Source organism: Euleptes europaea, chromosome 1, assembly GCF_029931775.1.
Source record: "Euleptes europaea isolate rEulEur1 chromosome 1, rEulEur1.hap1, whole genome shotgun sequence".
Classification (NCBI taxonomy): domain Eukaryota; kingdom Metazoa; phylum Chordata; class Lepidosauria; order Squamata; family Sphaerodactylidae; genus Euleptes; species Euleptes europaea.
In genome coordinates this window covers 57,590,717-57,613,758 of record NC_079312.1, presented here as the reverse complement: position 1 = coordinate 57,613,758, position 23,042 = coordinate 57,590,717, and the positions used below count along the sequence as shown (strand labels likewise).

General features: G+C 46.7%; 1 protein-coding gene across 1 annotated transcript in view; it reads left to right on the top strand.

The window, feature by feature from the left end:
- Positions 1-629: 629 nt before the first annotated feature.
- MGLL (monoglyceride lipase) overlaps positions 630-23,042 on the top strand; it is a 117,566-nt gene continuing 95,153 nt past the window's right edge. Inside the window, exons 1-2 of the mRNA XM_056859347.1 lie at positions 630-753; positions 1,395-1,533. Of these exons, the coding sequence (XP_056715325.1) occupies positions 744-753; positions 1,395-1,533 (149 nt within the window). The 5' untranslated portion in view covers positions 630-743. The remainder of the gene's footprint in view (positions 754-1,394; positions 1,534-23,042) is intronic.

Below are 23,042 nucleotides of genomic sequence, written 5' to 3'. Positions count from 1 at the left end.
CTAACGCGGCGACCCACTGTGAGTTATGTGGGTTGAACGTTCCGGCTCAGAGCGGGTCCTGCCGAAGAGGCCGGGCAAGGAGCCTTGCCGATGCTTTCCCAAGCCGCGGGGATGCCCTGCCGCCCCCTCGCCTCGCCGAGGGGGCGAGGAGGAAAGTTTGCGAGCGCCCCGCGGCCGGCCCCGCTGGAGCAACTTTCCTTCCCGGCGGCCGGCGGCTGCGGGCGCTCAAGGTGCCTTTGATGTTGGTGCGTGCGCGCGGGGAGGAGATTCGCTTCTGGGAAGCGGACTGTTGCTCTCTCCCCCCCCCCCGCTCTTCATCATTTCTCTCCCCCCACCCCACCCCACCCCACCCGCTCGATTCGCTTAAGGACGAAAGAAAAAAAAAAGTGATACAATTAACCAGAAGTGGTAAACGTAAGATCGGTTTCCCCTTTCAACAGAGGCTACAAAGAAGGGGGGGGGGAACGCAAGAGCGAGAACTGCTCGCAGCCAGCCCAGCCCCTGTAGAGCCACAGGAGCTGGCGAGGAGGGGTGGGGAAGTGAGCAGCGCTGCCGCTGCCGGTAGTGGCTTGAGCCAGAGCTGCTTTTTGCAACCGCGAAGAATTGATCTGGGCGCTAGGGGGGTGCCTTGGATGTTCGGCTGGGTGTTCCTGCGGCTCGGAGGCGACACGCAAAGATCTCTTTCCTGATTGCATTTGACTTGCAATGCCGGCTTCTCTTTGGAATGCAAAACCGTGCACAGGATGAAATCAGGTTTGTTATGACATTCTCTTTTCTATGGGCTCGCCCCCCCATCCCCCCCCCCCGATGTCAGAAAGGATCATAGCAACAAGGCTGTGTCAGTCACCTCATTACGGTCTCTCTTGTGCTGTTCATTGGAGGTTTTTTTTTTTTGAAAGGGGAAATGATGGATCTTTTATGCAGCTGGTTTCTTGTATCCGTACACGAGCTTTACAATTTGCACTTGATTGCAGCTAAAATCTCTTCTCCCCCCCCCCCAAGATCCGCTTTCCCTAAACTGATGGAAAATAAACACAGATGGGAGAGTGAGGGGGGGTGCACAAGCTGTAATGAGGCAATGGATGGGTGCTGTTCCTTCCCTCCACCCTTTCAGCATTTTCTCCAAGCAAAAATATATATATAATAACATAAAAATGTGAGCCTTCAATCTGCAGAGCAGTTGGAAGGAGCAGATGACATCCAGCCTAGGTTTGTGTACCTTTGGAAAGTGAAAGGGGGTTCTCTTGGGCAGTTATCTGTTGATTTGCAGATTAGCTTTCTTCAATGAATGATATTGGAGGATGCTTCGCAGCGTTCCTTCCTATCCTATCCTTTTCTTTTTTTTTTTTTTTTTGGCTAAAGAGGAATGTCTTGTTTTTTTCCACACCTTGCAGGTCACTCTTCCAGAATGCCAGAGGAAAGTTCCCCAAGGAAGACTCCCCAGAATGTCCCATATCAGGACCTTCCTCATATGGTGAATGCTGACGGGCAATACCTGTTCTGCAAATACTGGAAGCCTGCAGCCACACCGAGGTGAGCACTGTTGAATGGTGCATTCATTGTGTGTGAATACTTAAAACCCCACTTGTGCAGCTTTGTTGCTTTTTGTGTTACTGTATGTAGAACAGCACACAAAGCAGGTGCTTTGCACAATGGATTCTTGCCCCAAGAAATTTCCCACGCAGAGGCGAGCACCTTGATCTTTCGGGGTTTCCTCTGGAGTTGGTGGTTGAAATATTGCAGTGGTGTGCAACGATCAACCCATTCCAAGAACTTGCATGCTTATACAGTAACTGCTAAAGATTCAGCCTCTTCATTAGAGCAGGCCTTACTTCTTGCAAGGAAAACACAACTCGTGTGTAAAGTTTTGAGGATTTGGACAATTTACCCAGTGAGGGGGGAGGGAACTTGAGAAAAACCTGTGGATCATGTGTTTCAACTCCTCAGTAGACATTTTAATGACCAAACACTGCTGGTTCTAAGAGTGATGGACAGTACTTGGGGTGATGTGGCTGAGTCCTTCCCATTATTTTTAGAACCAGCAAACCAGAATATCAGAGCTCTGTTTAGAAATTGCTATAAATCCCAGTATAATGACCAGGGTTTCATATGCTGTGTATCATTTACCTCTTTCTAGCTGCGCTTAGATGACTGGTTCCTCTTTAGATTGGCTGCGAGTTTTGGATGAGTTGGGACAGAGTTCCAAGGATACACTTAGGTTATGGCCAAATTGCTACATAATCATTTTTTAAAAAACTCCCACCAAATAATGACTCCTTATTTGGCTCTTGTGCTTGCATAATGGCTGTTGTATTCTGGAAGGTCATATCTTTTAGATTCTCTTTCATTACATGTCATTGCTGTCCTTTTGCTGGCCACTGTAGATATACTGGCATGTGGTATATAAAATGCTAGCTCTTTCTAGGAACTGTAGTTACATGTGGAAAAGGGTGAGACGATTGTTCAGTTCTTTATCTTTTCTGCAAGCCAACAGGATAAGCTCTGTTTATTTTTACGTTACCAGAAGAGAAATTAGTTGTGGAAAATGGCTACCCAAGGAACAGTAGGAAATTCAGCTTTCCTGTCTCTGGATTTTATAGCTGTCTAACTTCAGTGCTTCAGAAGCCTTGAATGTTGTGCTAAATGACTGATTTCAGGCTGTTGATAGAAATGTAAAACTTCCCTATGTCAGATCTGTGGTACGTCTGTCTTAGTAACCTGTCTTCAACATTCTGATAACCTGTCTCTCATAGCCTAGAAGCCTACCTTCAACATTATTGCCTACTTCATAGAAAAGAGAAAGAGTAGCTAATACAGCTGTGACCTGGATGGCCCAGGCTAGTTCAATTTTGTCAAATTTTGTAAGCTAAGCAGGGTCAGCCCTGGTTAGTTCCTGGATGGGAGACCGCCAAGGAAGTTCAGGGTTGCTATACAGAGGCAGTCAATGACAAACCCTTTAAAACCCTATGGGGTCACTATAAGTTGGCTGTGACTTGATGGCACTTTCCACTCCCACTTTTGCCCTGACCTGGATGGCCCAGGCTAGCCTGATGTTGTCAAATCTAAGAAGCTGGTTAGTACTTGACCCTGCTTAGTACTTGAATGGGAGGCCACCAGGGAAGCCCAGGGTTGCTGTGCAGAGGCTGATGATAGCAAACCGCCTCTGAACATCTCTTTCCCTGAAAACCCCTTGAAGAGTTGCCATTAGTCGGCTATGACTTGACAGCGCTTTCCCTAACAGCTAGTACAGCACAGTACATGAATCAGTTCATCTTCTTGGTGGTTGTCCTCAATTTTCAGCCTTCCTCTAGGTTATCTGTGTGCTTCTTAATCCATGTTCATTAGCTAATGCATACCTGTGAACTTGGGAGACTGGCTGCTAGGCTTGATGGATTATTGCTGTGTTTCTGGGTGTACTTTTATGGTCCTCCTGATGTCAGCACATGGCATCAGTTTATGAATCATTGGAGTTGCTTGAAGATCCACCAAAGAGGTTCTCTGAAGAAAGCATAATCCTTCCTGATGATAGGCTGCTGTTCTGCTGCTCATTTCCCAAATTTTTCATGAAAGGGATCTGCTGGCATGACTTTTATTTTAGTTCTGGACCTGCCTTCACCTTTGACCTACATACAAAACCTTTAGTCTCCTCAACGCTCTGAAATACGGTTCTGAAGTAAAATTGCTGCATTGTTTCATACAGTAACTGTTGGCTTTAGTGGCTTGCACCGTGTCACATTGTGTGCATTCTAGTAGCTTTATCCTTGTGGAGTCAGGGGACAAACCTGACGAGTGATGGTGTTCTCTTTGAAGCCATTATCTTGGCTTGCCCATGTCCACTTGATCCAGGCAGCAGCTCCAGCAAACCCAAGGGGAAAGTTCCTGGTGCTGCCTGTAGCAGTCCTGGCATGAGTGTAGAGACTGCCTCTCGTGAACAAATCCAGTATCAAAACAAGCTGCTTCTGTGAAACCAGCCTGTCACGTATTATAATGCTAATTAATCATTAACTGCCCACAGTGTTCTTCAGTGAGTTGCAGAACTGCATTCCCCTTTCATGTTTAATTTCTCAGCAAATTAGTGGTGTTCACACGAGTCTTTGATCAAGAAATGAAAGGACGATAACATCGTAAAGTTAGAACTTGGGGTTTTCATTTCCTCCTGGTAACTCGCCTTCTCAGAGCCCTTCGCACCAAGCAGTTGATTGAGAGCAGGATTGCCCTAGTTTTGTGACAACAAAGTAAACAGGAGCAGTGCTGCTCAGTTACAAGTGGCTCTGAAGTATGTGGACCCATTTATTTTTAGTCCCCATTGTATTTTGTGTTGTGTGTAAGAGAGAGAGAGGGAGGGATTGTAGGCTGCTGAATAATTTGTTGACCGCATTTGACTTTCCCGGGATGATTGTGTAATACTCATATCATGGAGAAAACTCATTCCTCACTGTCCTACAAATCACCCTTGATTTTCCCATTTCATGTTTAGAAGCTTCCTGGCTGAGGACTAATTTAAGACAATAAACAACTATTATAGATAGCCTTGAATCAGTTTAGTTAGTTTAATAGGGTTTCAATCCTGGAAGAGGAACAACTGTATTTTTGTTAGGTGTAATAAGTTCACACTTACCATACCTTTTTTTTCTCAGAAGTACAGGATTGGACTGGAATGGCTTTGGTGGTTATGAGAAAAAAAAATAAGGTTGCTAAGTTTCAGGCATTTTCTCAGATGGGAACTTCTGAATTTTTTCATGCTGTTTCATGCAGACACTTCCTCATGTCAAAAATGAAATGAGAAAATAACCACATGAGAGTTTTGCAAACTTGGTGTCACTGTTACCCACCATACCTTTCAGGAACGTTAAATATGAAGATACTCGGGTTTACTCTTCAAATGCATAGCACAGAGAGGCAGTTGAGAAATGGGAAATTCCTGAATCCCGTTTCCTGCTGTAAGAGAACCAAAACAATATATTTTGAAAGCACTCTGCAAAATAATATAATTTTGTTTAATTTGCATAACTTATTCTAGTGGTAGTGTTTCAGAATTTGACCTACATAAGAATGAGGGAGGTCATGCAAGGAAAGCTGGAACACAGGAGAAGGAGCTATAGAGAAGGATTCAGCGCTGAGGATCGCACCCAGCGAGCCTCTGTTATAAGCAGAAACAATAAGCAAATTTTTCTGTACAACCACAAGAACTAGAACCTTTTTTGCTTTGACTCCTCCTGTGAAACCAAACCGAGTGCTCCTTCTAAATAAATATATACACTACATTATTTCCATGTCCTGTTTTCCTTTTGACTCATCAAACAGGGGTGATGTAATAAAAGTTTGGTTTGGTGCATTGGGAAGAGATAGCAGAAGAAATAACCAAATTGTTGTATTGCAAGTCAGAAAGACTGGTGGAGATGGATTGAGTCATTGGGGAAAGATGACTTGGGTTGTGGTGAGGAACTGTTGAAGTAGCATGTTGCTGCTGAGTCAGGGGAAGGAAGAGTGCTGAAGGAGAAGGTATGGGGAAAAGGAGCAATGTGTTAGGTATGAAACAGGCTAAGTGTGGAGGAAAGTAATCCTCTTCATCCAGCTTTTCCACACACCTAGGCTGCTGTTTGCTAGGCGGGGGCGGGGGTGACTTACAGGCACCTGTACAATTTTATGTGTGGAGGAAAAGCAGCTCCAGGAGGCTAACTGAAGTTGAGAAGAGCAGTACTGGGAAAGGCTGCTCCCCCAGCTGTTTATTCTGGACCAGGAATCTTCCAACATCACATCTGGTTTCACCCTGAGACATGCAGTTCTGCTTTGGAGAAGGTGGTTATGAGGCAGTGGCACACAATATAAGAATGACTACTGTGATGCAATTTGTGACTTTTCTGCTTATGATGAAGTTTTCCCTCTGCTGTGTGGCAGAGTTTGTGGGTTTGGCTTATTGTGCAACTCAGACATCTCAGCAGAGAAACACAGATGCATTTATCTGCCCACATAAGCTGTTGGACTTGTTGAACTTGATTTGATGTATAGCTACGTCTTTTGAAATGCAATAAGGTATACTAGTAGGTGTGTAATATGAGTTGGGATAATTTAGGCGCCTTGATTCACTTCTGAACAAGCAGTGTTTTGTCATTTTTTAAGTCGTCGAATTGCTGGTGGTAATTTTATTTCTTTTATGTTATCTATAGTTCACCTTTCTCACTGAGATTCAGTTATGTAGTCTAAATCAACACAATCAGTAGGATGATACATCTGATAAACAATGTGATAGGACTAGGGTTGCAGAAATTTCAAACAAAGCTGTCGCCTGAACAACACATAAGTATTAAACTTGACAAATTCAGCAATGCAGAACATGGTATTATGTAAGTAGCATCACATTGCATTTCCTTGGGACAATCTGTTATGATGGAGCCCAATTTCCTTTATAAAAATTCCTTCCCAAACAGTTCTGTTTTGGTTCTTGTAGGTTATCCGGGCTGTGTAACCGTGGTCTTGGAATTTTCTTTCCTGACGTTTCGCCAGCAACTGTGGCAGGCATCTTCAGAGTAGTAACACTGAAGGACAGTGTCTCTCTCTCTGTCCTTCAGTGTTACTACTCTGAAGATGCCTGCCACAGTTGCTGGCGAAACGTCAGGAAAGAAAATTCCAAGACCACGGTTACACAGCCCGGATAACCTACAAGAACCAATGAACTCTGACCGTGAAAGCCTTCGACAATAGTTCTGTTTTGCATAGTTAGGGAAATGCTGGGAGCATGGGAGCCTTCCTGACATCCTCAGGCTGACTGTTCCACAGAGTAGGGGGCCAGCACAGAGAAGGCATATCTATAGGCAGTTGTTGATCTTGCTTATTTGCAGGATGGCACTTGCAGAATACTGCTCAGATGAGTGAAGTTGTTGTGGAGGGATATAGGTGGAGAGGTAGTCTTGCAGATATGAGGATGCAAAGCCATGAAGGGCTTTCTTTGTGGTAGCCAATACCTTGAGTTGAATTCAGGAGCAGCCAGTGGAGTGACTGTAGAATGGGTATAATATGCATGCTCTACCTAGCTCCCAGTAATAATTGAACTGTGGTATTATGCACCAACTGAAGTCTCTGAGTTGATTTCAAGGGGAGACCAAGAGTGCAGTACAGTAGTCTAGTCTTGATGTTCCCATAGTGTGGATCCAGGTGGCCAGATCGGCCAAGTCCAGTTAAGGAGCCCTCTTCCAGGTTGCCGCTGTGTTAACTTTCTTCTCCAGCAGTAATGCTGGGTCCAGTATAACTCACCTGAGTCAGCAAGGGTCAGCTGAACCCCATCAAAAGTGGAAAGCATGATGTCCTTGAAGACCTCAGGCTTACCTCCGTCTTGTCAGGGCTGAAGACTCTACCACATCACCAGGAGGTTTGGACAGAGAGCTATAAAGTTGGGTGGATATCAAACCAATAATGATTTCTTCCAAGGATTTTACAAAGAGGTTGAATAGCATAATTTCACTCCATGGAACCCCACAGGACAGCTCCCACACTGACGGTAACTAGTCTCCAAAGGCGATCCTCTGAGGAATAATTTTAACTAGTCCAAGGCATATCCCCTGATACCTACTTCTGCCTCCAAATGCTTCTATAGAATGGAATGAGCTACCTGTCAAAAGCTGCCAATATATCCAATAGGAGCAATAAAGAAGCATGGCCTTTGTCTATCTTCAGAGGTCATCAACTTAAGCTATTAGGGCTGCCTCATAGGACAGCCTTAGGGCTGTCCCATAGCCCAGCCTGAAACCAGCCTGAAAAGGGTCCAGAGCAGATGAGTTATCCAAGAAGACTTGGAATTGGTCTGCTACTGCTGTCTTAATATAACTATGGTATAATCACAGCTGTAGCTGCACAGTAAAAGAACACGTTCAGGGCAGTACATCATTGCTTGAAAGATTAGGTAATCATTAGTGCAAGAACATAGCTTAGAGAACTATACCATGCAACTGAGGGATATCATGATAATGGTTGATTAAATATAGGTTCCTTCCCCAGTAAGAACCGTAAGTTACATGTTTGTTGTGTGAACAGAAACATGTCATCAAGCTCAAGTAAAATATCAGGAGCTGAATACACTCTATTCTTGCTTCCACATTTTTCTATTCTCTACGCTTCCAGCATTTGTTTGCCAGAGTGAATCAATTAAGTGTATACTTTCATAAATAGCTGTGCCATTTTGGGGTCTTCTGAAATAAAAATGTGATTATTCTGAAAACGGCTCTGCTGGCTTTGGATGTTCAGTTTCTTAAAACGAAGTATTACAAAGTTGTTTTTTAAAATTCTTTGCAAATGGATGATCTGTGTTTCTGCAGGGAGAGACCCTGCTCTAGGTTCCAAAGGTAGGATAGAATTATGTGTGCTTTAACCTTATTTATCAGATACAGTCCCTGTTTTCTAGTACCTCTAGTACCTCTCCCTGGTTAATCACTGTTCCTGTTTTTTTGCTTTTTGAGTTACTGTAGTGTTCCCATTATTTAGAGTTCAGCTCCTTCAGCAAGATCTGTAGAAGTTAAATCTGAGTGAATGCAGGAGTAGATACTTTGCTTCTTGAGCACCTTTAGGTAAATGCATGCACATGAGCACTCGCAGCCTTCCCTTTCACATCATGAGATTGCTGAGGTATGCTGTGATAACATATTGGGGGTTACCGCACTTGTATTCCCAGCGATGTATGAAGAGTTTGAAAACATAAAAAATACTGTTCGCACTTTGTTTGGCCCCTTTAGCTGTGAAGACGTCTTCTAATCATTTATAAGCCGTGTGTGAGAGATCCCCCTCTCTGAGTTTGCTTCTCCAAATCAGTTGCTCAGACGTTGATACAGAAACAATAGATTTATTGAAGCCTTCAGGAGATGAGACAGGCACAGGTAGAAAGTTGCAAGTGAGGGGCTATACGGGTTTACAGAATATATTGACTCCAGGGCACTGGGGCACTGGGGTTCACACTTATTGTTATGGGAAGTTACAAGCTTGGCATAATACAAAACATCAGACGGATCCCAGGAAGTCTGGTGCGGCTATCACACTTCCAAGGCCGCACCGGCCTGAGGGAGTACTGGCAGGAAGAACAGCGGGGGGGAAGATACATGGGCCATCAGGCCTGGCGCCTGAGACCAGAAGGTGTGAACTGCTTTTACGAGTTCACTGATAACACCGCAGGTGATGGAAAGCAGAGACACAAAGACAGAGACCCTCACATTCTGCCCCCCTTAAGGCCCCCCTCCGAGAGAACGAGGCTTATCGGGATAAGCGAGGTGGAATTCTCGGACCAAGCGAGGAGCTGCCATGTGGGGTGCGGCCACCCATTCGTCATGAGCGGAGCCAAGGTTTTTCCAGCGAACAAAGTAAAACAGTTTCCCTTTCTTCCATTTGGAATCTAAAACCTTGGATATTTCCAAATGGGTATCCCCTCCTACTACGGTAGGAATCTCATGAGCGGGAGGGGGGTGGAACTGGGGAGCTGCTACATAAGGTTTGAGGAGGCTTATATGGAAGACTGGATGAACTCCCTTGAGAGTCTTAGGGAGACTCAGTTCCACGGTAACCTCGTTGATTACTCTGGTAATGGGGAAAGGTCCTACATAACGGTCGCTCAGTTTTTTGCAGGGGCGAAGAGAGCGGAGGTTTTTGGTGGACAGATAGACTTGCTCCCCCACCTTGAGTTCCCATCCCGGAGACCGGTGTTTGTCTGCTTGTTCCTTGTACTTGCTTTTTGCCCTTTCCAGATTTTTGAGCAACCATGGCCAGGTGGATTTAACCACCTGAATCCACTCCTGAAGATCAGGGGTAGACTGGAGCTCTGGCGAGACGGGGGCAGAACCGAAAGGGCCAAAATCCGTCCCGTATATAACTTGGAAGGGACTAAAGCCGGTAGAGGAATGAGGCGCATTGTTGTACGCATATTCGGCAAATGGCAGCAGGTCGACCCAGTCGTCCTGGTGGAAATTTACATAGCAACGCAAATAACATTCTACTACCGCATTTACTCGTTCCGTTTGACCATCCGTTTGGGGGTGATAGGCGGAAGAAAGGCCCTGTTCCTCCACTCCCATTAACTTTAGGAAAGCCCGCCAGAATTTGGCAACAAACTGGACCCCCCGGTCGGAGAGGACCTTCCTCGGGATCGAGTGTAGCCTGAGGACGTGCGTGATGAACAGTTTAGCTAAGCCCTGGGCTGAAGGAAGACCTGCACATGGAACGAAATGAACCTGTTTGGAAAAGAGGTCTGTGATAACCCAGAGAACCGTTTTCCCCCGACTTGGAGGTAGGTCGGTGATAAAATCCATGGCGATGACTTCCCAGGGACGGGAGGGGTTCTCAAGCGGTTTGAGAAGCCCCGGGGGTTTTCCCATCCGTTTCTTGGCTGTGGCGCAGGTGGGGCAGCTGCGCACATACAACTCTACATCAGATCTCATACCGGGCCACCAGAATTGCCTTCGAACCAGGTGAAGCGTTTTTATGAACCCAAAATGACCCGCTAGCCTGGCCCCATGTACAAGTCCCAATACTTCTTTGCGAAGGGAAGATGGGACATATAGTTTCCCCCCTTGCACCCACCAAGTGTTGGTTCGTTCCAAGCCAGTGGGGAGGAGATGGTGCTCCTCCTCCTGTAAGGAGGCGTCCCGGAGTCGCTGTTGGAATGCTTCCGGGATACCTTTGAGCGTAGGGGGGGTCTCCGGTTGGCGGGCTTGGGATCGGGTGGTGACGGCCAAGCCAGGGACTTCCCCTCGCTGTTCGGGAGTGAACAGGGAGTCGACGGGGCGATCGAAATCGTTGCGATACTGGGGAAGTCGTGACAAAGCATCAGCTAGGGCATTTTCTTTGCCAGGGACATGTTTGAGGGTGAACCGGAATTTTGCAAAAAATTGGGCCCACCGAATTTGTTTGGCATTGAGTTTTCTAGCTCCCTTGAGAGCCTCAAGATTCTTGTGATCTGTGCACACTTCGAACGGCAGCTCGGCCCCCTCCAAGAAGTGTCTCCATATGGTAAGGGCATGTTTGACCGCTGCTGCCTCCTTCTCCCAAATGGCCCAGTTGATTTCGGACTGGGAAAACTTCTTGGAGAAGTAGGCGCACGGCCTCAACCGTCCCCCCTCATCCCTCTGCAATAGGGCCCCGCCCATGGCTACATCCGAGGCATCCACCTGCACCACGAAGGGCTTGGTGCAATCCGGGTGAGCCAAAACGGGTTCGGATGAAAAAAGTAGCTTTAAACGTTCAAAAGCTTGCTGGCACTGGGGAGACCATTGCAGACGGGCTGAGGGGAGTGCGGCGCTAGCCCCCCTGTCCTTGGTACGCAACAGGGCAGTGAGGGGAAGCGCAACTTGGGCAAAGTTGGGAATGAAATTCCGGTAAAAGTTGGCAAACCCCAAAAACTGTTGAAGTTGGCGGCGGGTAGTGGGGGTTTCCCAGTCCCGCACCGCCTGGACCTTGGCGGGGTCCATTTCCAACCCTTGGTGGGAAATCACATACCCCAGAAATGTAATAGAAGGTTGGTGGAATTCACACTTGGACACCTTAGCATACAGTTTGTGCTCCCGCAGCCGCTGGAGCACTTCTCGCACTAGGCGCACATGTTCTTCCATGGTCTCAGAGTAAATAAGAATGTCATCGAGAAATACCACCACCCCCCGAAACAGTAAATCATGCAACACTTCATTAATTAATTGCATAAAGACACTCGGAGCCCCCGAAAGTCCGAACGGCATGACCAGGTACTCAAACATTCCAAAACAACTGGAAAAGGCCGTTTTGGGTTCGTCTCCTTCTTTGATGCGAATGCGGTGGTAGGCTTCTACCAAGTCCAGTTTGGTGAAGATTCGGCCCTCCTTTAATTGTGCTAGAAGGTCAGGAATAAGAGGGAGGGGGTAAGCATTAGACTGGGTGACTGCGTTCAGTCTGCGAAAGTCAATACACAGTCTTAAATCTCCCGTCTTTTTCTTTACAAAGAAAGCTGGGGCTGAATAAGGAGCCTTGGAGGGGCGTATGAAACCCCTCGCCAGATTGACATCCAGATAGTCTCGCAATACAGTCTTTTCACTAGGGCTCATGGGGTAAACCTTTCCCTTAGACAGTTTGCCTTCCCCTACAATCTCGATGGCACAGTCCGTTTCTCTATGGGGAGGCAGTTCGTCGCACTCTCTAACATCGAAAACATCAGTAAACTGCGAGTACTCAGAGGGTAATTGAGGAGAGACTGGGGCGGGGGACCCTACCAGTGCGGCGGCTGGAGTTCTGAGTACCCGTTCCTTGTCATGCAACCCACAGGGGTTTTCGGGGAAGGAAAGCACCCGTTTAACCCAATCAATGGAGGGATTGTGTCCCCTTAACCAGTTCATCCCTAACACCACAGGGGTTACAATAGGGGCGATGGTGAAATACAACCGTTCCCAATGTTCCCCCACGGACATAATCACGGCTGCAGTTCTGTGGGTCACAGGGCCCCGTTTAAAGTCACTCCCGTCCATTTGGGAAAAACGGAGGGGTCCCGGAAGTCGCTTGCGCCGGACACCCAACTTCTTGGCAGTTTCCTCATTTATCATGGTGCGGGCACACCCCGAGTCGACCAACGCGGGGACCTCTAACGGGGGACCCCCTTTGGGTAGGGACAGATGAACACGCACAAATACATTGTCCTCTTGGGCGCTTACCATCGGTGGAGCTCCTTGCACAACGATAGGGACGGTCTGCTGCGGAGCCCCCTCTACAGCAGACCGACGGCGTTTTTTGCCGGCTGTTCCCACTCTTCCTCCTCGCTGGAAGAGGGGGACGGGGTGGTGGCTTCCGGGGAGCCGTCCGAATCAAAGACGGTATTTGTAATCCGGGACCCCGATGGGACCGTAGAGTCGGATGCCCCATCCTGGGGGCGCGCGTGGAGAGCGGAGGGTGCGCCGGAGCGCCGGCTCAGTGGTCCACTTCTGCGGCGAGGCTGGCTGTCGGCGGCCGGTTTCGTCGGCTCGGCCTGGGTTTGGCGGGGGGGGGTCGGACGGCCTGAGCGAGAGGGGCATTGCGATGCAAAGTGGCCCTTTCCCCCGCAAATCAGGCAGACGCCGGCCTCGAACCGCTTGCGGCGTTCCGCGGCCGAGAGACCCCCGCCACCCCCTTGCCGGAGTTCCCGGCCACGGTCACTTCGGGGCCTGGGGTCTCGCCCAAGCCGTTGCTTGGACAAGTTCAGGAGTTGTTTGCGATTCTCGATGTCAGCAGCATGGCGAACCCAACCTTCCACATCCGGGGGGTTCCCTTGCATGAAGGCCCAATGTTGGAGGTCTGGGTTGAGACCCTCCCTGAAACATTGTACCAAGGTAGCTTCACTCCAGTCCAGAATTCGGCTAGCCAGTGACTGGAACTCACTTGCATACTGCGCCACCGACTTAGTCCCTTGGCGCAGTTGCATCAGGGAGGCTTTAGCCCGCTCACCCAGAGTCGGGTCCTCAAAACGGTTTCGGAGTGCTACCATGAACTCGTCCAGGGTTCGCAGCACCGGCGAGCGGAGTTCATACTGCAACACCATCCAGGCAGCCGCCTCCCCTTGCAGTAAGGAAGCCACGTACTGCACCCGGGACTCCTCAGAAACGAAGGTTCGGCCTTGTTCCCGCATAAAAATGTCTACTTGGACCATAAAAAAGGTCAACTGGTCTCCCGACCCGTCATACGTGACTTTCAGGTCCCGACGGGCCGGGGGGGCAGGGGTTGCGGGCGGAACTACCGGCGCCCCGTCTGGGGGAGCACCGGCTGGAGGTTGCAACTTCAGCGCATCTAGGGTCGTGGCCATCTCACCCATTACGCGTTGCATGATCTCCATCTGCTCCTGCATAGCCCGGCGGTCTTCCTGCCACTGCTTTCGTTCTTCCTCCATGAGGGCCTCTTTGCGGGCCGGGTCCCCTTCGAGTCCCGTGCTGGGGAAGGCCAACCGGCGATCCTTCGCCGCAGTCCGCGAGAGCGACCAGCCCTTGGGAGAGTCCAGCCAATAAGTAAGCCCCCGGGGACGTCCGTCCCGATCTTGGTCGGGTGCGCGATCCTTCGGTTTCTTTGGCTTGGCTCCCTCCTCCTTCGGGTCCGGCTTCTCCGGCTCGTCCGGTTCCTTGGGGGCATCGGGGTTAGGGGTGGTGTCCTCGTCGGCTGACATTCTGTCCAAAGCGGTACAGCTGCAGTCCGAGAGGCAAGGACTTGCAACTTAATGTGAGAGATCCCCCTCTCTGAGTTTGCTTCTCCAAATCAGTTGCTCAGACGTTGATACAGAAACAATAGATTTATTGAAGCCTTCAGGAGATGAGACAGGCACAGGTAGAAAGTTGCAAGTGAGGGGCTATACGGGTTTACAGAATATATTGACTCCAGGGCACTGGGGCACTGGGGTTCACACTTATTGTTATGGGAAGTTACAAGCTTGGCATAATACAAAACATCAGACGGATCCCAGGAAGTCTGGTGCGGCTATCACACTTCCAAGGCCGCACCGGCCTGAGGGAGTACTGGCAGGAAGAACAGCGGGGGGGAAGATACATGGGCCATCAGGCCTGGCGCCTGAGACCAGAAGGTGTGAACTGCTTTTACGAGTTCACTGATAACACCGCAGGTGATGGAAAGCAGAGACACAAAGACAGAGACCCTCACACCGTGGTATCCAAAAACCCTTTTAAAGCGATGTTTTTTATAACATTTTCAAACTCTTAATACATCGCTGGGAATACCTAGTGCGGTAACCCCCATTGAAGAACAAATTAGGGGTGTTACAAATGTCTTCATTTTCTCCTACGAAATGTTGGAGTGTATGGGATTGTGCCAATAGTTCTCCAAAGGCTGCACTCTCTCCTCTCCACCATTATAGGCATATCTCCTTTGATTTAAGAAAAGTGACAATCAAAACACAAGTAATCCCACTTCAGGAAAGCTAACTACATTGCACCTTTCTTTTGCTTGAAGATGAGATAATGTGATTAGGGTTGGATTGGTTTTCCAGCCATATAACTGAGATGAACTGCTGAGGCGTTGGCAGCACTGATGAGGCTGGCAGTGTGGGAGAAGGCAGTGGGAGTGACTTATTCCAGTTATCTCGGGCTAGCTGGGCCCAAGGTAAGCCCCTGAGATTCTGCCAGCACCTCTGGGATTTGGCTAGTACCTAATGTGTCTGGCCAAGTACAGCCTTTTCCCCTGTTTTGCTACCACATTAATATCTTCACAGGTACACATAGGGGTTTCCCCCCGGCACTTGGGCTGAAAAGGTTGCCTACCTTTGCCCTGCGCATAAAGTTGCTTTACATTGGCTGGAATTATTATTATTATTATTATTATTATTATTAACCATTTCCTCCTAATATGGGCCTTGTAAATTCTTGCTAAGACCCTGCTGAAATGAAATTGGTCTTGGGACAATAATGTATGTTTGATAGGTTGCGCACATTGAGAAATCAACAACCCAGTTCTTATTAACACAAACAGATTGTTTCAGTCTGCTTCCCCCATCCCTCATGCATCATCTATTTATTCATTTCCCCACTGTTAATGCATTTCTTTGCAGCATGGTGTTTGCTTCATTAATTTTCAGTGGGACACTCTTTTATGAATTTTTCCTACCCCAAAGGGGGGAAAACAATCCAGCTTCAAACAAGCAGGTATCTTATATAGATAGGCCTCCTGCTCTTTTAGCAGTGGATGATTGAGACATCCCTCATTAGTCTGATAATCTTTTTTCAGAACGCTCCATAGAAACAAAACTGTCTTTGTTTTGCAGTAGGAAAGCCAGTGAAAGAAGGCAAACAAGATGGTTCATGAATACTTATTATTATGATCAGATTATTACTACACTCTTCAGCCTGCATCTTTTGGATACATGCACCTTTTGGGTCATTCGAGATACTCAGATATTCTCCCCTGTTGAATGCTAAATAAAAATTTAGAAAATTGATCATGACAGTCCAGGATCCAATTAAATTAACTATGCTGAGAGAAATCCACTAAAAGTTTCAGCATTTTGTTTTAAAAGAAAAAGGTGTATTTCTAGTTATCTACATCCTGCTACATTGGCAGGTGTTTGCGATGATGCTCTACATCTGAAATAAGAACGTATAAATGTAGCTCCTGTAAAGAATATGGAGAAATTTATATTCAACAGTATTGAAAAAGCATATTTCTAGTCTACACTAATACAGGAAAAAATGGCAACTTCATTAGCTATTTCTTCCATGGATAAGTATCAGAGAGAATCTGAGTGGAGCTTCCAGTTTTTAGAAATAAGAACGTCACATGATGATGTACATATCCCTGTTCCCTGATACTTACTTTAAAAAAATTCTGTATTTAATTTTGTCTGCAGGTTAAGAGTACAGGGTATAAATGCTAAAAGTTATTGTATGGTTTAAAAGGTTATAAAATAATATGGCATATTAGCCTAATAATTTCCAAATGCTATTTATATATTACAAGCAGGGGACCTGCAAGAAACTTGCAGAGGAGGGGGAATTCTAGTGGTAGTGGTGCCAGCTGCTGCCATGTTCCTCATTCTCTTGGCCCCTCCCCAATGGTCTTCCTAACCCTCCACCGCATTTCCCCGCCTTCCATTCCTCCTGCCCTCTTCCTCTACCCTGCCCACCTGCAGCCTCAGTTCAGGGGGTGGTGGCAGCTTCCAAGGAGAACCCCATCTTTAGACTTCCCTGGCTCAAATGGCAGCAGCAGCTACAGGTCATGCTGTCCCCCAGCAGGGTCCTGCAAGAAACTCATGGGTAGGGGGAATCTTGTTTATTCACCTGTCCCTATTCTGCTCCCCTGCTTGCTTCTCACCCTGCTCTACTCATCCATTCCCCTCTCTTTCCCTCAGTGAGTTACAATGGGCACAGTGGCAACTCTCACTCTTCTCCCACTCCTCCTCTGCCCACCTGTTGCCTATCTGATTCAGATGGTGATGGTTACCTTCCACCTCCCATGTGCACCCATAAGTGCAGACAGCATTCTTCTGTTTTAGACAAGTTAACCCCCTTGCATTGTTACAAAAGTTTGCTGGGGCGGGTGTTGTGGGTTTGTTTGTTTTTTGTTTGTTTTTTGCAAACCTGGTAGGTCCCCCAAGTTTGTAGAAATAATGTTTTTTCTGTGCACGGCCCCATTCTACAGATTTAAGTATCCACAGAGGGAGCCATGTTGAAAATTAGATATATTGATTCCACTTGTGGGTGTTGGGTTTGTTTTGTTTGCAGAACTTGGGATTTTCAGCACAGAATTAAAAAGTTTCTTTGACTATGAAATATACATCCTTATCAGTAGGCCCTCAAAGAATAAATCCTATGAGGAAGGCTTGAACAAAGTCTCTGGCATGAAAGATACGGGAAGAAATTCTTGTGCTCTGTTTCTATCTCATGAATAAATTGCACTTTTCATGGCTTAGTTTCTGTTTTCTGCATACTTGAACTGAACGGCAACTTACACCATTTAAGATCCCCAGGGGTTTTAGATTATACCCTTTAATAATGCCAACTATATTTCAGTGGACCCCAGTTCCTTCCCAATCAGGTGCTGATGACAACAGAAACCGTTTTAATCGCTATTGCCCTTTTCTTCCACAATCTTCTCTTGGCTCTGGGCAAGTCTCCTCAGCCTCCACCTCACCTGCTTTCCTCTGCCACCATCTCCAGTGGGCTCCTGATTCAGACTCTCCAGGTCTTTCGTAAGGGTTTAGTTCCTGCTGTTTTAACCCTCACAGTCTCATGAAACCTTACAGAGACATTTCCTATCTCTAATATACTTCAGAAGTCCTCAGTCATTGGTGGCAGGTTAGAAAGTCTGGGTAAGGGGCCGGGCGTTTCCTTGGCTCCTTTGTTTGGGAACCTTTGCCTTCTGAGTCCTTTCCCAATATGCAGTAAAACTGTGGAGTTACATTGTGTTTGTTTGCTGGAGAATGAAATCCTACAGGTATTAAGGACACACTGTAGGGTTGTGATTACTTGGCCACAAGAAGCAGTCCCAGGAACCTGAATGAAATCTACAAGCCCCACCCATCCTCTGTAGTTTTTTAAAAATAATAGGTGGTCATCACTTCTTGGCCCCACTGTGATTAAGGCATTGCCCCAGTGGTAGTAAAACCACTGTAAAAATGTGCTGAAATTATTATTTCTGATGGCAGAATAATAGGAATATGACTAATTTTCATTGGTTCTTGTAGGTTATCCGGGCTGTGTGACCGTGGTCTTGGTATTTTCTTTCCTGACTTTTCGCCAGCAGCTGTGGCAGGCATCTTCAGAGGAGTAACACTGAAGGACAGTGTCGCTCTGTAGTTATTACGTTTTCTTCACTAATGTCAGTTATTGAGACAGTGTTACTCCTCTGAAGATGCCTGCCACAGCTGCTGGCGAAACGTCAGGAAAGAAAATACCAAGACCACGGTCACACAGCCCGGATAACCTACAAGAACCAATGAACTCTGACTGAGAAAGCCTTCGACAATATGACTAACTTTCCATTCTGGCCAGTTGCGAAAAATGGAACTAACATAGAACAAGCTAGAGTCTAATGAATCAACAGAAAAATGCAGCTGGCAACAGTTTGATCTTGGCTATAGACAAGAGCTTTGCAGTACCATTAATGAGAGTGAAACCTGCGGGCATGTAATTAGATTTCTGTGTAGTTATTACGTTTTCTTCACTAATGTCAGTTATTGAGCAGCATTTTCTGTTGCAAAGACTTTGTCATGGTAGCATCTCCACAAAATTGTTGTACAGTAGCTGCTCTTGCTTCTGTGTTGTTAATGAGGCAGCTTCCCGAGCACACATTCGAACTGCTCATTTGCCTTGGCTTTCATACATGTTGGAGTGGGGTTTGTGGTTCAGTGTAGAGCAGGGGTGTCAAACATAAGGCCCAGGGGCTGGATCTGGCCCCTTGAGAGTACTTATCTGGCCCGCAAGCCAGCTGAGGCAGCCACTGCCCCACACTCGATCTGAGCTGGTGAGGCATGGCACGGCCCAACCAAGTGGCATTTATGTCATATCCGGCCCTTGTAACAATTCATGAAGACAGTTCCAGGTTCAATCCCTGCCATCTCCAGCTAAAAGGCACTGGTGGTCGTAGGTAATGTGGAAGAGTGTCGCCAGACATCAGATTAAACAGTATCAACTTTGATAGACCAATGGCCTGACTCAGTATAAAGTCCATTATAATTTCTTGTGGGAATGAGAAGCAGGAGTTGGGGAATTACAGTTAAGGATTGACCATTGTACAGTTTACATGGACTGGTCAGCAAGGAGAAGGATCTCAAACTAATACTTAGAGGTTCCAGCAGATGTGGAAGCTGCAAAATTGTTGCTCTGACACAGACCTTATGATTTGGGTACTCCTACCTCACATATCAAGACAGTGTGCTATGCACTGTCTCAACGCACACATTTGCCATTTTGTGTGACTGCGGCAAAGTGCATATTGTCCAGGTTCAGTATGCACAAATTTGTATCCTCAGTAAACTGGGATTCCAATCACATATATGAAGCCGGAAAATACAATGGGTAATGCACAGGTTGAGAGGATCGCATGTAGCACATTCTCCTGGTACGCACGGTAGGAGTGCCAAAGACGCAACTGAAAAGCTAGTAGAATGTATGCTGGTAGAATGTACAGTAGCTGCTAGGTCTGCCACTAAAGAGGCCTGGTAAGGGGATGATAAGGTTGGGAGGGAAGGAGCTTGATCGCCCTCTTCCCCTCCTTTCAGCATCACCGAGCCTTCCTTAGTTCTTTCTGGTAGATAACTTACTTGGTCTCTGATGTCTGCCCTTTTCTTAGAGGAGCCAGGCATAAGAAACGTCTGGGCCTAGCTTATCCAGATAACCTCTGTAAATACTTTTATGCTGTTTTTCAGTTTCAACAAAATTCAGCTAAAATGCATATGATGTATGTAATACACTTTGAAAGCTCTAAAGTGCGATACGGGTCCTAGATACGATTTCTTAATATTTTTATTCTGCTCTTCGTCCGAGGAGTGCAGGGATGGCATGTATAACCCTCCTGTTTTATCCCCACATCAGCCCTGTGAGTTAATGCAGGCTTGCGAGGGCCTCGCTACACATTACAAAGTCCTTGTGTTTGTTGGTGGATGACAGGAGGACTTTGTAATGTGTAGCGAGGCCCTCTGAGAAACAATGACTGGCCCAAGGCCATTCAGTGAGGCTCTGTGGCTGAGAGGGGGGTGGTTGTTGTAATCTCCTGGGCTGAACTGGGCAACTGCTTTGCCTCTGTGTCTTCTAAACCACAGAGATGGCTTGCAGAGGGACCCAGTTTGTGTTGCCACTCCTTCCTCTTTAATCTAAGAGTTTGTTTTTAGATTTCTGGTCCTGGCCTCTTGAGCTGGTGATGGCGAGAGCCCGCTGGCAGTTTCCTCAAGTGCAGGGCTTTTTTTGAGGGGAGGTGACAACCCTCAATCCCATCAGCCGCTCCTGCCTGGGAGCCAGAGGAAATATTCCTCCTCCCTTCCTCATTTTCTCTGGGCCTCTTTAAAAGCAGTGTGCTAAGCTACCCACCTCATTTCCCAAACTCTCTCAAGATTCCTTCTCAAAAGAGTTCTTCCACCATTTCTGGTTGTCTGTTGCCCGGTGGCCAAACTCTCCTGAGGGGAAGTAATCTTGCGAGAGTTCAAGAAGCCTTACCCAGCTGCAGTAGTCCTGTACAGCTGGAGCAGCAAAAAGACAAGGTAGGTAAAACTGTGGCTTTGGGGTGGGGGTGGCAGCAGTGGGGGTGAGGCATGTGAGGAGGTGGTGGGTGGCAGCCTCAGGCGGCAAAACTCCTTGAGTTGCCACTGACTGGGTCCCTTTCTAAGTTGCCATGGAAGCAATTAGCGATACCTAGTTTGTGGGGCAGAGCCAAAGGGGTGAGAAAGGGAGCTGCCTCCTTCCATCTGCCTCCCCTCCCCTGTATGTATCGTGAGTATTCATAGTTCTCTTCTTGTCTGCCTACTGAGGAACGTGTTTTTTATATGTCATCACAGTGTTGTTGAGGTTGCGGAAAGAAAGCAAAAGTCTAAGGCCTTTTATGCATGGCTGTTTCCCTCCAATGACTGCGGGTCTTTGTTTTGATGATGCATGCCGTTTCCGACCGTCAGAGGTTGCCTCGCTTTCTCCCTGCATTTTCCCGCGTTTTGCCCGCATTTTCAAATTTGAGATAAAACAGGTCCCTGAAAACACGGGTAAAACGTGGGCGAAACGCAGGGGGAGAGCGAGGCAACCTCTGATGGTCGGAAAGGGCATGCATAATCTAAACAAAGACCCACAGTCATTGGAGGGGTGACCACGAGGGCAACAGCTATGCATAAAAGACCTAAAGCTCATCCAGGAGATTCGCTGGATGGGCCCCCCCAACATAATAATAAAAGGAAAGCACACTGACTAGCGACTCAGACTCTAGCAACAGGGAGCTGAACAGCTCACAAACCCAAAGTGCCTAACATTAGTAAAGTTTCCTCAAGGAAGGCTTATTGCTGAAGTGACTCAAAATGTTATTTCTGCTTTTCATCTGGAAATAAATGTGTGACGATACTGATCAAGGAGTGCAAGAAAATATACAGAAGCTGAAGAACAGACAATTGGCCAAGAACTAGTGCTTGTTTGGGATTTTTCCTAATACCTATAGTAAATCCATCTATAAATTGATTTTGTACTCTGTTAATGTGCAGAGATGGCTGAGGCCAGATAAGAAGGTGCCAGATGAAAACAAATTACATTGTTTAAAGATAAGGAAGATTAGTAACCTCTTTTAAGGAAAGTCCCTGACCTAGCAAAATTAGAGGTGACTGTGTATCTTGCATCTTTCTTCAGGTTTGAGGCTCGAAGGTGTAAAAATGTGGCCCTATCTAAAAATGGAAAGCAGATGTAATTTGCCGGTTTGGCCAGTTTATAGCTTGCAAGGGAAGATTTTAATAAAGTTTTCCTGCTGTTATTAAGCACCACTGCAGCAAGGTTTTAGACTTGTCTGTTGAACGGTATAGACAGATTTGGTATCTTCATTTTGCTAGGCTGAAGGAATGAGGAAGCATAAGTAATTAAACTCTCCTAGAGATAAGCACCTCGTTGACCTAGTGGTGAATTTGGAATAGTCAAATGCAGAATTAAGAACTCCATCTTATACACTTGGTTTGAAAAAAGAATGGATGGCTGTTGACATTACATTTAGCAAGGGCTGCCATAAATTTAAAAATACCATATATTGTAAAACAAGTATGTTTTCCCATTTACTGAGGGTGCCTCAGGGCAGGGGGAACATCATGTTAACTTCTGACAGGTAGGGTGGCATTGCACAAAATTTTAAATTGCACTTTCATAAAATATGGACTAAACTATGGTTGCTAGATTCTTATGGTGCCCCTATGATTCTGTAATGAAAATGTTGCCTTCAAATGCGGAAAAAATATTGAGTCTGACTGTGTACACAGAGAGCACAATTCAAACTAATTTAAGTGTTAAATTGGTTCTTGTAGGTTATCCGGGCTGTGTAACCGTGGTCTTGGAATTTTCTTTCCTGATGTTTCGCCAGCAACTGTGGCAGGCATCTTCAGAGGAGTAACACTGAAGGACAGTGTCTCTCAGTGTCAAGTGTGTAGGAAGAGTAATATATAGTCAGAAACCCCTTTCTGACTATATATTACTCTTCCTACACACTTGACACTGAGAGACACTGTCCTTCAGTGTTACTCCTCTGAAGATGCCTGCCACAGTTGCTGGTGAAACGTCAGGAAAGAAAATTCCAAGACCACGGTTACACAGCCCGGATAACCTACAAGAACCAATGAACTCTGACCGTGAAAGCCTTCGACAATATTTTAAGTGTTAAACTTCCATAGAAATCATGTGATGCGCAGTCTAAGCCTGTCAGCCTACTCAGAAGTAAGTCTTGCTGTGGAATGGAATTTCCTAATAATTGTGCACATGATTGATTACAGCTTGTAGCACTTAGCTATGCGCTTAACGTTCCAGTCCTAAGCACACACTTAATTGGAACTGAGTGCCACTGATGTCACTGCAGTTTTGTACATTGAGGCAGCTCAGGTTTTTCAAGAGTATTTTTCCAATCTTCATAGCTAGAAT